Source organism: Homalodisca vitripennis, unplaced genomic scaffold (assembly GCF_021130785.1).
Source record: "Homalodisca vitripennis isolate AUS2020 unplaced genomic scaffold, UT_GWSS_2.1 ScUCBcl_1501;HRSCAF=5211, whole genome shotgun sequence".
Classification (NCBI taxonomy): Eukaryota; Metazoa; Arthropoda; class Insecta; order Hemiptera; family Cicadellidae; genus Homalodisca; species Homalodisca vitripennis.
The window spans coordinates 75,534-87,737 of NW_025777614.1; the positions used below are offsets into that span (position 1 = coordinate 75,534).

Here is a 12,204-nt window from a genome sequence, read left to right on the forward strand (position 1 = left end):
CGTTAGCAGACAATCGTTTTATTGCAACCGGTCTCGAGTTTGCGTGTCCCTTCTGAAATGGGTCTATTTAAATTACGTGGAAGGGGTTATAAAACTATTCTCAGAAATTCGTGAGGGGTATTGGGTAAAGAGATAAGTCTACACAATAGCTTTTCTTCCATATTATAACATCTGCTCCTACCTACCAGGTGTCAGCAATAAGATACATTTCTCAAGCCTCAACCACATCTGACACTGAAATATTAGCAAAAATTAGGGAAACCCCAATGTCCTAAATCACATGACATTTAAATACAATGCAACCATGCGATATAATAACTCTAAATAAGATTCACATACCCTGAATAAATTGAGTGATTACAAAAAAATCCTCAACAATAGTTAAAAACTTTACAATAGTAAAAAACATTGATGACACATTTGAAAATAAATTGTTGCAGATAAAAACAGAAATAAACAGAATGCAAAATAATGAATGAAATTTAAAATAATTAGTTTTTTAAAATATATGTGAGGTTACAAAAAGTATATCGTTAATTAGCCTACAAATTTTACTTATTATTTTCATGCATATAAGAGGACAACGTCATTTAAAAAGTGCGCAAAAGAGAAGCAGTAATATTTATGTTATAACTTCTGATATACCTGGCAGCAACGGAAGTTGCACAACTTCCGCATGCTAGAATTTTAAGCTATCACTTGTTATAATGCTTTTAATTTTTCATGTTTTAAAAAGAATGAAGCTTTGGAGTACCAAATTTCAAAACAACGTTTTGAACATTTTACGATGGATACAAATCTAGTTTAGATAACCTTGATACTTAAAAATATAAAACCACTTGTCACTCTAATGTGAAACAGCCCTTCCGACCATAGTGTAAGAAGAGCTGTGTTATGTGTTGTCAGTCTAGTTAAGATTCATGTAACAATTGATTTGATGAATAAAAACATGTTTATTTTAAAAGTTAAAACTCATGTCAATAAAATCTATTCAACAAGTTTGATAGTGCAAGTTTGTTAAAACAGACTTTTTATTTATTTACAAGCAGCTACACGGCTTATCGCGCAATTACTTAGGCTTCTTAGGCTCATGTGTGAGCACTTTTGGTTCGAGTGAATTATATTTCCGACGTCAATGTTGAGTTTGCCTTGTTTACATTGGCTTGCCGACATTTATTGCATTGAATTTGGTAAATCACATTTTTAGATTCACAATACTAGTTGCCAATGATAGGATATGTCTTACTTGTTTTGCTACTAGTGAATTTTGACGAATTTGGTTAAGATTTTACAAATCAAACATCTTGGTTTGTTACATCGATGTGATACTTTTTGTTTTTACACAAACACACACACACATACATATACTTTAACCGGTGTACAAAACACATGGATGTATAGACATTTTGTGAATCACCACTACCGAGCGAAGACTTCCGTTCTCACACGGTTTCGAAAAGGAAATTCTCCCACGCCTCCTAATTGCTCACCCGGTTTTGGGTCAGTCTAGCTCTAGATTCCGTAAGGGTAGGTCAGTCTATGAGTATATTTTTAAAATGGAGGAAGAAGTTATTGAGTGTGTAGGCATTAAAGGCGGGAAGTTGTTTTCAAGTGGTGATGGATACTTTTATGCAGTGTCTGTGAAGAAAAGTGCTGGAATAAAATACCTTCGGTGTAAAACTCGACTTTGTCGTGGTGGCGCTAAATTGGTTCAAAATGGAGATAGAAAAATTCTCGAAGCAACAACCCAACATTCTGATGGATGTGAGCCAGATGTCCTTTTTTTAGACAGTTTGCGTGTAAGAAACATTATTATGGAACGCTGTTCGAAAGAAACAACGCCATTGAAACGCATTTTCAACGAGGAGTGCAACAGGTAAGTTTTAGGTTGTACTGTTGTAGGTAAAACTAGAACGTTCGTACTGAACATGCAGTAACTCAGTACACTTCTAATCACTGTAATCAAGACATGTTAATTCAAAATTGAGTTACATACATTTATTGAAGTGACAACTTCATGCTCACCATAATAGTACCAAATATGACTAATATAGCTAATAATAAATATCAAATTAAAATTTAATTGAATTTTATTCTTAACTTTGTCACTTATAATGATAAATTAGGTTATTATTGATATTTATTTAACTGTACACTAATCCGTTAGTTTATATTATTACTCGTAGTTAATTCTATTAATAATCATTATTACTTACTTTATGTCATAATTGTTAATTCAACCTTCTTTCTTTCTCTTATTAGAAAGAAGGTTGATTTATGTAATAATACCATTTTAATGAATTCTTAAATTAACATTATCACTCATATTTATGCATATTGAATAATCAATATCAAATTAAAGGTTAATTGAATTTTATTCTTAACTTTGACACTTATAATGATAAATTAGGTTATTAATGATATTTATTTAAGGCTTGATATATATATATATATATCACAACAAGCCTTAGATAAATATCAATAATAACCTAATTTATCATTATAAGTGACAAAGTTAAGAATAAAATTCAATTAACTATTAATTTGATATTGATTATATATATATATATATAGCTAGTGCTGATATATAGTTAAGAAAACATTTTAATTAGCTATATAAGCTTTTAAAAAATAATATTTAAAAAGGAATAATTAATTTAAATGAAACACTGCTGTGTATTATATATTTTTACTGCGTAATTTAATCTGTTTAAAAATAACAGACATTTTCAATAGTGGTATTATAAACCAAAACTTTCATTGATATTTACTTCTTTTAGTTTTTTACAATTCGTCAAGATAATCTTTAAATCAGTAATTATTCTTAAAAACAGTATACTTACAATTCTAAAGGAATTTAAACATTAGCCTATTTTGTTCCTAAATCCATTTAAATTCCAACCAATCTTAGTTACACCTGCTACAATACTTATATTCATAGCCTTTCGAGGATGATACACTATTTGATTGAAAAGTTCTGGTGTCATTTATTTTTGGTATTTGTTCATTTTTAGAGTGGCTCCAAACATTGCTGCGCAGTTGTCGTACTGTCAAATTGTCAGTACTATGAAACGAGTGAGGAGGAAAAATGTTCCTCCCATTCCAACAGACTAACGGCAACTTAATGAGTACATGAACGGGAGATTTTTCAGATGAAGACGGAACACACACTACTACCATACTGTTTTAGGAGAAGAAGATACATGTATGGTATTCGTAGTGGAGCCAATCATTGAGGTTCTACAAAATACTAAGGAGATACATATAGATGGGACATTTAAAACTGTCCCAATCCAGCCAACAAGTAATCAACTTTGTACAATTATGGCAATAAAAAATGAATATGTAAGTGGGTCAAAAGTTACATTTCGCATAGTTCCAAATAATATTTTTTTACATGTGTAGATTACCCTTATAGATTTGAGTTATTTAAGTATGATAATTTTAATCTTTATATTTAACTAAAAACACATATTTTGTGATTCTTCATTACAGACTGCAGTTTTATTTTAGTATTGACTGCAGTGGCGGCTCCTGATAAGTGGTCACGGGGGTGCACACAAGAAAATAACAGTAGGATTAGATAATTAACTTACGTCGCCAACATAGTTATCGTCTCAATATAATAGTAAACAAAATATTTCAGTCCTTTTAGGCTCTTTATAGCACCAAATTGATTTGTTTGTAAAAGGTGTACAAGACTGTGAGTTATTTCGTGCTGTGGAATGAATAATTCGTAAAAAGAAACCCCTTAAAATTTGCAACGATATTTGACTACTTGCATTTTTAATAATTGCTTATAGCCCAGAAAGTAATTAGCAAATATAACTGATTTATTGGCTAACAAAATGTTTATGAACATGGAAATAAAAGAAAGATAATGTGAATACAATCTTATTTTTCTTGATACAAAGAAAAATGTAAGGTTATAAGTAACTTTGAAAATAGGTTAAATAGGCTAATTGAAAATTAACTAAATGTTTCATGAAATCAAACTTTAGCATTTTATACACAGTTTTTCTCCAAAAACACTCTTTGTAAGATGATTAGTTCATGTACAGTTTTTAAAGTTGAAGTCCATCCTTCTTTCTTTTTGCCTAGCAAAAACATCGATTACACGCTCATTAAAGTTAGGTATACTCCTGATCATACCCTTTTTCCACAGACAACATAGCCAATGCTGTTAGTCTTTCTTGCCCCATGGTACTTCTCAAAAATGTCTTGATGCGTTTTAAGGTCGAAAAGCACCGTTCCGCTTCCGCAGTAGTCATAGGGATGGTAGAAACAATGGTCAAAAGTTTGTGAGTTTCTGAAAATGAAGTCTGTAAGCCATTCTCAATAACGAACTGTAACAACGGCACAGTCCCGTTCATGACTTGAAAATCTTTTCGTTTGTAGATCACTGAAAGTTCTGTTTTCAATCGTTCTTTGTCTAAAAATGAATACACCTGCACTGTTTCTTCCAAAAGTTGAATGGGAAACGTTTTCTCATAGTGCGTGAACTTTTTTGAATCAAACAGAGAAACCGCTGAATGGTGTGTCAAAAAAGAGTATCTCTCTTTTATTTGATTGGAAATAACATCACACACCTCTTTTGCGGCAATTGTCCTCGTCACATGAATATTTTCATCACGTCGGGCTCTTTTCACAGGCATAGGTAGTTGATTAACATCAATTTTGACACTATCCATGTTTTGCCTTTCTTTTTCGACGCATTCAATAAATGTTTCGACATTTTTCTTTGTTCGCACAGCATCGGTGTATGTAAGCTGTAGTTGATTATACAAAATGTCAACATGGGGCATGATTTTATGGAACACTGCGAGCCAAAATATAAAGTTGGGATCCTCTAACATACGTCTGATTGCCCTGCTTTGGTAATAGTGATTGCTTGATGTGATGAGGCCTCTATTTCCTCCATGCAAGCAATTAAATCTTCTCTGTATTCATACACAGTGTTGACTGTACGGCTCTTGAAGTTCCATCTAGTTGCGGAAGCACGAGGGATTCTTCTGCCAACTATTGTGTCTAAAACTGCAACTCTTTGTGGAGAATTGCTAAAGAAGTTGGTCAAATCACTCAAATTTGAAAAAAAAATTCTCACTTGTTGGTTTTGGCTTGTAGCCTGTCCAACTACCAAATTCAGTTGGTGTGCATAGCAATGAACATAAAATGCGTGGGGATACATTTGCTTAACAAGAGTCTGTACCCCTGCATGATGTCCACTCATTACACTAGCGCCATCATAGCTTTGTGATATAAGTTTGCTTGGATCGTCTACAACACTTTTGTATTGCACTTTTAATACATCTAGCTATTGAGTCAGCATCGTGACCAGTGGGTTGAACAAACTGCCAAAATCGTTCTACAGGTTGGCCATCAGGCAAGACATAGCGGAAAACTATGACTAATTGAAATGTTGATGAAATGTCAGTAGTTTCATCAGCGATCAACGATAAAAACCTAGTAGTTTTCATCTCTTGTTTTATGTTGTCCTGGCAAACGGCAAGCATGCAATCAAGCAATTCGTTTTGGATACTTTTAGATGTACCTTTAAACACTGTTGCATTGTCCAGATGTTCTTTCAATGAAGCATCAAATTCTGCTGAGAAATTTACTAGTCCCCTAAAAACGCCAGGATTTGAAGAATCATCTTGCTCACGATGGCCTCTGAGTGCTAACTCAAACGCCCCACAAAAATTAATACAATCAATTAGTTTGGAAAGCACATAACGATTTTTAGTCACCTGTTTGTTGTGCTTTTTAATATTTTCCCTGTAAGCACAGTCTAGCTGCTGTCGAATGTCTAACTTGCCCAAAATATTAAATTCCAAAACTGAGTTTAAGTGTGACTGAGAACATTCATGTTTTCTGATTTTTGATTGCAAATGGGAAAGATCAGCAACCCCATATTTTACCCAGTTAGATTCACCAGTTTGCTTCGAAAAAAGTAAACAGGGGAAGCAATAAAATCTATTTGCTTTGTTCACATCCACAAATCCACGGGGTTCTGGTATATACGTTTTGATTGAATTTCCCTCTTAAAGTCTCTATTCTTACCTTTGGTTATGTGAACAACAATGTTAAGTTGGGGGGTCGGTTTTCCACTTACTTTAATTTCAACCTTTCTTTCGAGAGATAAGTTAGAAAACCTAAGTTCTTTAAGTTCAGTTACTGTCACTGCCATATTAATCAAATGAATAATAAAATATTACAAAACACTCACATACAAATCTCTGTAACAAAAAAACAACACAAAAGAGACACAATATTCACAAACAGCGGTCATTACGACATTCACACAGCAGAGACGCAACGAAATAAGGTTATATATACATCAGCTGCGACTAGCCGTCGCACTACTGGCTCGTGCACCCACGCTGTTATATGAGACCCTCCTCCCGCCGCTTCCCCCCGCATGCCCCTCGCCTATCCCCGCTTAGATGCCAGGCAGCTCACTGCACATGCACTGTCCGCGCGTCTCTGCTCGATTCGCTTCGAGTTTAACGCGTCATTGTTGTTAATAATTCGTTTACTCCGTATTAACTGAATGTTATTTATGTTGTGGATTCAATAAGAAAGTATTTTAATTATATTTTTACTCTAGGGGGCTCACGTGCTCATGTGCTCAAATGGAAAAAACCGCCACTGATTGACTGTATTTCTAATATTATAATCTTGTTACAGGCGTTTTCCTATCGTGTTTTGTTTAATGAAAAAAAGGACGATATCTGCTTATACCACACTGTTACGGTTTTTGATAACAAGATACGGAAATATAGCTCCTAATCTCGTAATCTCAGATTATGAAAAAGCGATCAAGAGCGCTGTGAAAGAAGTGTTTCCGCTGGCAATCCACAAGGGCTGTTGGTTTCACTTCACTCAGGTATGTTTATTCAATCTTTAAAGCATCAAACTGTTAATATTGTTTATTACAAAAAGTAAAAAACACGAATGAATTACCCTCTAGCTTTCAGCCAGTACTAGGTGTTAAAATACGTTTGGTATGTTGAATACAAAAGCAATTTTCTAATTACTGTTTCAGTCAATTCTAAGGAGAATCAAAAATGATGGACTGATCAACTCATATAATCAAAACGACTGTGTGAAAAAAGCTGTTCGAATGTTGATGTGTTTAGCACTTCTGCCCACAGACAGGATTTTGACTGGATTTCATGAAATCGAAACCTATTGCGAAGCCAATAATATACATAATACCCTATCCGATTTGCTAGCGTAAGTATTCCATTGGTTTATATGTGAGGTTTTATTTAGAAAAGATTAAGTTACTTTTATTAAGGCATTTGCCTTTAAGTTTTTGTTGAACTTATAAGTACAAAGTGAATTTATCTTCAGGTGTTAACCTTCAATTTTTGGTTGAAGCCGTTTTAATCTGTAACTTCCATTTGAATGTTTAAAGGTTTCATAACAACCCACGTGTTATGAGTTTACATTAGAGTAGGTAAATGTTTAAGGTATAGAACGTTTTTTAACTACCGATTGAAATTTTGACGTTGATTTTTATATGTAAAATGATAGTGTAAAAATTGTCATTTTTAAATACTTGATTCTATAAGTTCCCTTTAATGAGGAACGCTACAAGAATAAACAATAAATTCAATATATATCACTTTATTGAGAAGAATCAACTTTGTAATAAAATATTATGAAAGGATGGGTATTGAAACATAATATTGTTTTCAGATATTTCGAAAATCAATGGATTAATACTGTAGGACCCACTTCATTCTCTGTGTATGGACAGCCCCGCCGGACCAACAACTGCTTGGAATCGTTCCATCACCAACTGTTTGATTGTGTTGGTAAAGCCCATCCAAATATATGGGAGTTTACAGGTTAGGAAATATTTATATCTATATATACCAATTTGAACCTTTCAATCCAAGCCGCTTTAAAAAATGTCAATTAAAAATCCGAGTAATACAGTTTATAAATTTACCGAGAATTCCGCAACTATTCTGTCCTTTACCAAATTTGTTAAAAAACTATTTACGTAGGACATTTTTATTTCAATTTATATTTTAACTGAAAGTGTTCGCTTACACAGCAGTGCTTGAAAAATTCAAAGGAAATAGATATGACATAAAACCAAATTTAGTGAGAAATCATCACTAAAGAATAGTACAAAATTAGAAAACGACTAGACCTATAAATCAAATAACGTAATGCTCAGTCGACAATAAACTGTGTACTTAGTTGTCATTTAAATTCAGAAGCCAGTGGCAACACAACCAGTGGCGGCTCCTGATAAGTGGTCACGGGGGTGCACACAAGAAAATAACAGTAGGATTAGATAATTAACTTACGTCGCCAACATAGTTATCGTCTCAATATAATAGTAAACAAAATATTTCAGTCCTTTTAGGCTCTTTATAGCACCAAATTGATTTGTTTGTAAAAGGTGTACAAGACTGTGAGTTATTTCGTGCTGTGGAATGAATAATTCGTAAAAAGAAACCCCTTAAAATTTGCAACGATATTTGACTACTTGCATTTTAATAATTGCTTATAGCCCAGAAAGTAATTAGCAAATATAAACTGATTTATTGGCTAACAAAATGTTTATGAACATGGAAATAAAAGAAAGATAATGTGAATACAATCTTATTTTTCTTGATACAAAGAAAAATGTAAGGTTATAAGTAACTTTGAAAATAGGTTAAATAGGCTAATTGAAAATTAACTAAATGTTTCATGAAATCAAACTTTAGCATTTTATACACAGTTTTTCTCCAAAAACACTCTTTGTAAGATGATTAGTTCATGTACAGTTTTTAAAGTTGAAGTCCATCCTTCTTTCTTTTTGCCTAGCAAAAACATCGATTACACGCTCATTAAAGTTAGGTATACTCCTGATCATACCCTTTTCCACAGACAACATAGCCAATGCTGTTAGTCTTTCTTGCCCCATGGTACTTCTCAAAAATGTCTTGATGCGTTTTAAGGTCGAAAAGCACCGTTCCGCTTCCGCAGTAGTCATAGGGATGGTAGAAACAATGGTCAAAAGTTTGTGAGTTTCTGAAAATGAAGTCTGTAAGCCATTCTCAATAACGAACTGTAACAACGGCACAGTCCCGTTCATGACTTGAAAATCTTTTCGTTTGTAGATCACTGAAAGTTCTGTTTTCAATCGTTCTTTGTCTAAAAATGAATACACCTGCACTGTTTCTTCCAAAAGTTGAATGGGAAACGTTTTCTCATAGTGCGTGAACTTTTTTGAATCAAACAGAGAAACCGCTGAATGGTGTGTCAAAAAAGAGTATCTCTCTTTTATTTGATTGGAAATAACATCACACACCTCTTTTGCGGCAATTGTCCTCGTCACATGAATATTTTCATCACGTCGGGCTCTTTTCACAGGCATAGGTAGTTGATTAACATCAATTTTGACACTATCCATGTTTTGCCTTTCTTTTTCGACGCATTCAATAAATGTTTCGACATTTTTCTTTGTTCGCACAGCATCGGTGTATGTAAGCTGTAGTTGATTATACAAAATGTCAACATGGGGCATGATTTTATGGAACACTGCGAGCCAAAATATAAAGTTGGGATCCTCTAAACATACGTCTGATTGCCCCTGCTTTGGTAATAGTGATTGCTTGATGTGATGAGGCCTCTATTTCCTCCATGCAAGCAATTAAATCTTCTCTGTATTCATACACAGTGTTGACTGTACGGCTCTTGAAGTTCCATCTAGTTGCGGAAGCACGAGGGATTCTTCTGCCAACTATTGTGTCTAAAACTGCAACTCTTTGTGGAGAATTGCTAAAGAAGTTGGTCAAATCACTCAAATTTGAAAAAAAAATTCTCACTTGTTGGTTTTTGGCTTGTAGCCTGTCCAACTACCAAATTCAGTTGGTGTGCATAGCAATGAACATAAAATGCGTGGGGATACATTTGCTTAACAAGAGTCTGTACCCCTGCATGATGTCCACTCATTACACTAGCGCCATCATAGCTTTGTGATATAAGTTTGCTTGGATCGTCTACAACACTTTGTATTGCACTTTTAATACATCTAGCTATTGAGTCAGCATCGTGACCAGTGGGTTGAACAAACTGCCAAAATCGTTCTACAGGTTGGCCATCAGGCAAGACATAGCGGAAAAACTATGACTAATTGAAATGTTGATGAAATGTCAGTAGTTTCATCAGCGATCAACGATAAAAACCTAGTAGTTTTCATCTCTTGTTTTATGTTGTCCTGGCAAACGGCAAGCATGCAATCAAGCAATTCGTTTTGGATACTTTTAGATGTACCTTTAAACACTGTTGCATTGTCCAGATGTTCTTTCAATGAAGCATCAAATTCTGCTGAGAAATTTACTAGTCCCCTAAAAACGCCAGGATTTGAAGAATCATCTTGCTCACGATGGCCTCTGAGTGCTAACTCAAACGCCCCACACAAAAATTAATACAATCAATTAGTTTGGAAAGCACATAACGATTTTTAGTCACCTGTTTGTTGTGCTTTTTAATATTTTCCCTGTAAGCACAGTCTAGCTGCTGTCGAATGTCTAACTTGCCCAAAATATTAAATTCCAAAACTGAGTTTAAGTGTGACTGAGAACATTCATGTTTTCTGATTTTTGATTGCAAATGGGAAAGATCAGCAACCCCATATTTTACCCCAGTTAGATTCACCAGTTTGCTTCGAAAAAAGTAAACAGGGGAAGCAATAAAATCTATTGCTTTGTTCACATCCACAAATCCACGGGGTTCTGGTATATACGTTTTGATTGAATTCCCTCTTAAAGTCTCTATTCTTACCTTTGGTTATGTGAACAATGTTAAGTTGGGGGGTCGGTTTTCCACTTACTTTAATTTCAACCTTTCTTTCGAGAGATAAGTTAGAAAACCTAAGTTCTTTAAGTTCAGTTACTGTCACTGCCATATTAATCAAATGAATAATAAAATATTACAAAACACTCACATACAAATCTCTGTAACAAAAAAAACAACACAAAAGAGACACAATATTCACAAACAGCGGTCATTACGACATTCACACAGCAGAGACGCAACGAAATAAGGTTATATATACATCAGCTGCGACTAGCCGTCGCACTACTGGCTCGTGCACCCACGCTGTTATATGAGACCCTCCTCCCGCCGCTTCCCCCCGCATGGCCCCTCGCCTATCCCCGCTTAGATGCCAGGCAGCTCACTGCACATGCACTGTCCGGCGCGTCTCTGCTCGATTCGCTTCGAGTTTAACGCGTCATTGTTGTTAATAATTCGTTTACTCCGTATTAACTGAATGTTATTTATGTTGTGGATTCAATAAGAAAGTATTTTTAATTATATTTTTACTCTAGGGGGCTCACGTGCTCATGTGCTCAAATGGAAAAACCGCCACTGAACACAACTGATATTTAGTTCTGTATAACGTTCAGTTCTCAACTGTATAAGACAAATCTATTCTTTGTGATACATCAAGTAAAAGTGTCCCTACTCTATGTATTAGTTAACAAATTACATGTTAAAGACCTAAAACAGGATGTGGGGATTGTACGCAAATATATTTTATGTCTGTATATACGGATGAGAAATTAAGTACTTACTTGGGTAATGGTTCTTATGAAATAAAGAATTCAATCAATAACTGTAATTTAACAGTTGCGAAGGGTTCCTAAGTGTTAGCTGATACAAGTTTAATATAGCATTCGTGTATTATTATAATTTATTAGTGTATTACCTATTTGGTATTTTTTTCCCCACATATACGATTTTGTCCTATCATTTTAAATTTATGTGACAGAGGCGTTACGTGGTGTTGCTGGTTCTACGGTGCGTGACTACGCTAGATTACAGAAAGGAATTAGGCTCATCCAGTACAGGAAGAGGAAAATGGGTTCTTCAAGATCGAACCATCATGAATGCTCAAGAACGAATTGTCTTTGGCCAAATATCTGTATTTGGATTTCTAAGTGAAATGAGTCACCCACGTTGGTGTGCAACGCCCACTAACAACAGTTGGAGGTGCAGAAGATGAACAACTTGTTTCTCTTGGTGACTGTCTTCCAAATCATACAGTGCCTTCAGAGGGTAATTGTTTATTAAATAACATTTGGTTATATTCATTAATAAAATTTAAATATAAAAAAAATTTATTTTAAATATATAAAGTAGGTTGTATCATATTTATACTATGTGGCTGTACATAAGAGATAATCAACA

General features: G+C 34.3%; 1 protein-coding gene across 1 annotated transcript; it reads left to right on the plus strand.

Moving 5' to 3' along the window:
* The first annotated feature begins 1,556 nt into the window (after window positions 1-1,556).
* On the plus strand, window positions 1,557-11,958 carry LOC124371481. The gene is made up of 5 exons (XM_046829821.1): window positions 1,557-1,876; window positions 6,688-6,886; window positions 7,046-7,236; window positions 7,705-7,856; window positions 11,786-11,958. The coding sequence occupies exons 1-5, from the start codon at window positions 1,557-1,559 to the stop codon at window positions 11,956-11,958; spliced, it is 1,035 nt and encodes a 344-aa protein (XP_046685777.1).
* Window positions 11,959-12,204: the final 246 nt, after the last annotated feature.

What these genes read in the sequence shown, in the direction of transcription:
- LOC124371481 (XM_046829821.1), top strand. Translation starts at nt 1,557, where the DNA reads ATGGAGGAAGAAGTTATTGAGTGTGTAGGCATTAAAGGCGGGAAGTTG. An exon ending in ACCCTATCCGATTTGCTAGC is followed by an intron (nt 7,237 to 7,704) that starts GTAAGTATTCCA and finishes TATTGTTTTCAG; the next exon opens with ATATTTCGAAAATCAATGGA. An exon ending in AAATATATGGGAGTTTACAG is followed by an intron (nt 7,857 to 11,785) that starts GTTAGGAAATAT and finishes TTTATGTGACAG; the next exon opens with AGGCGTTACGTGGTGTTGCT.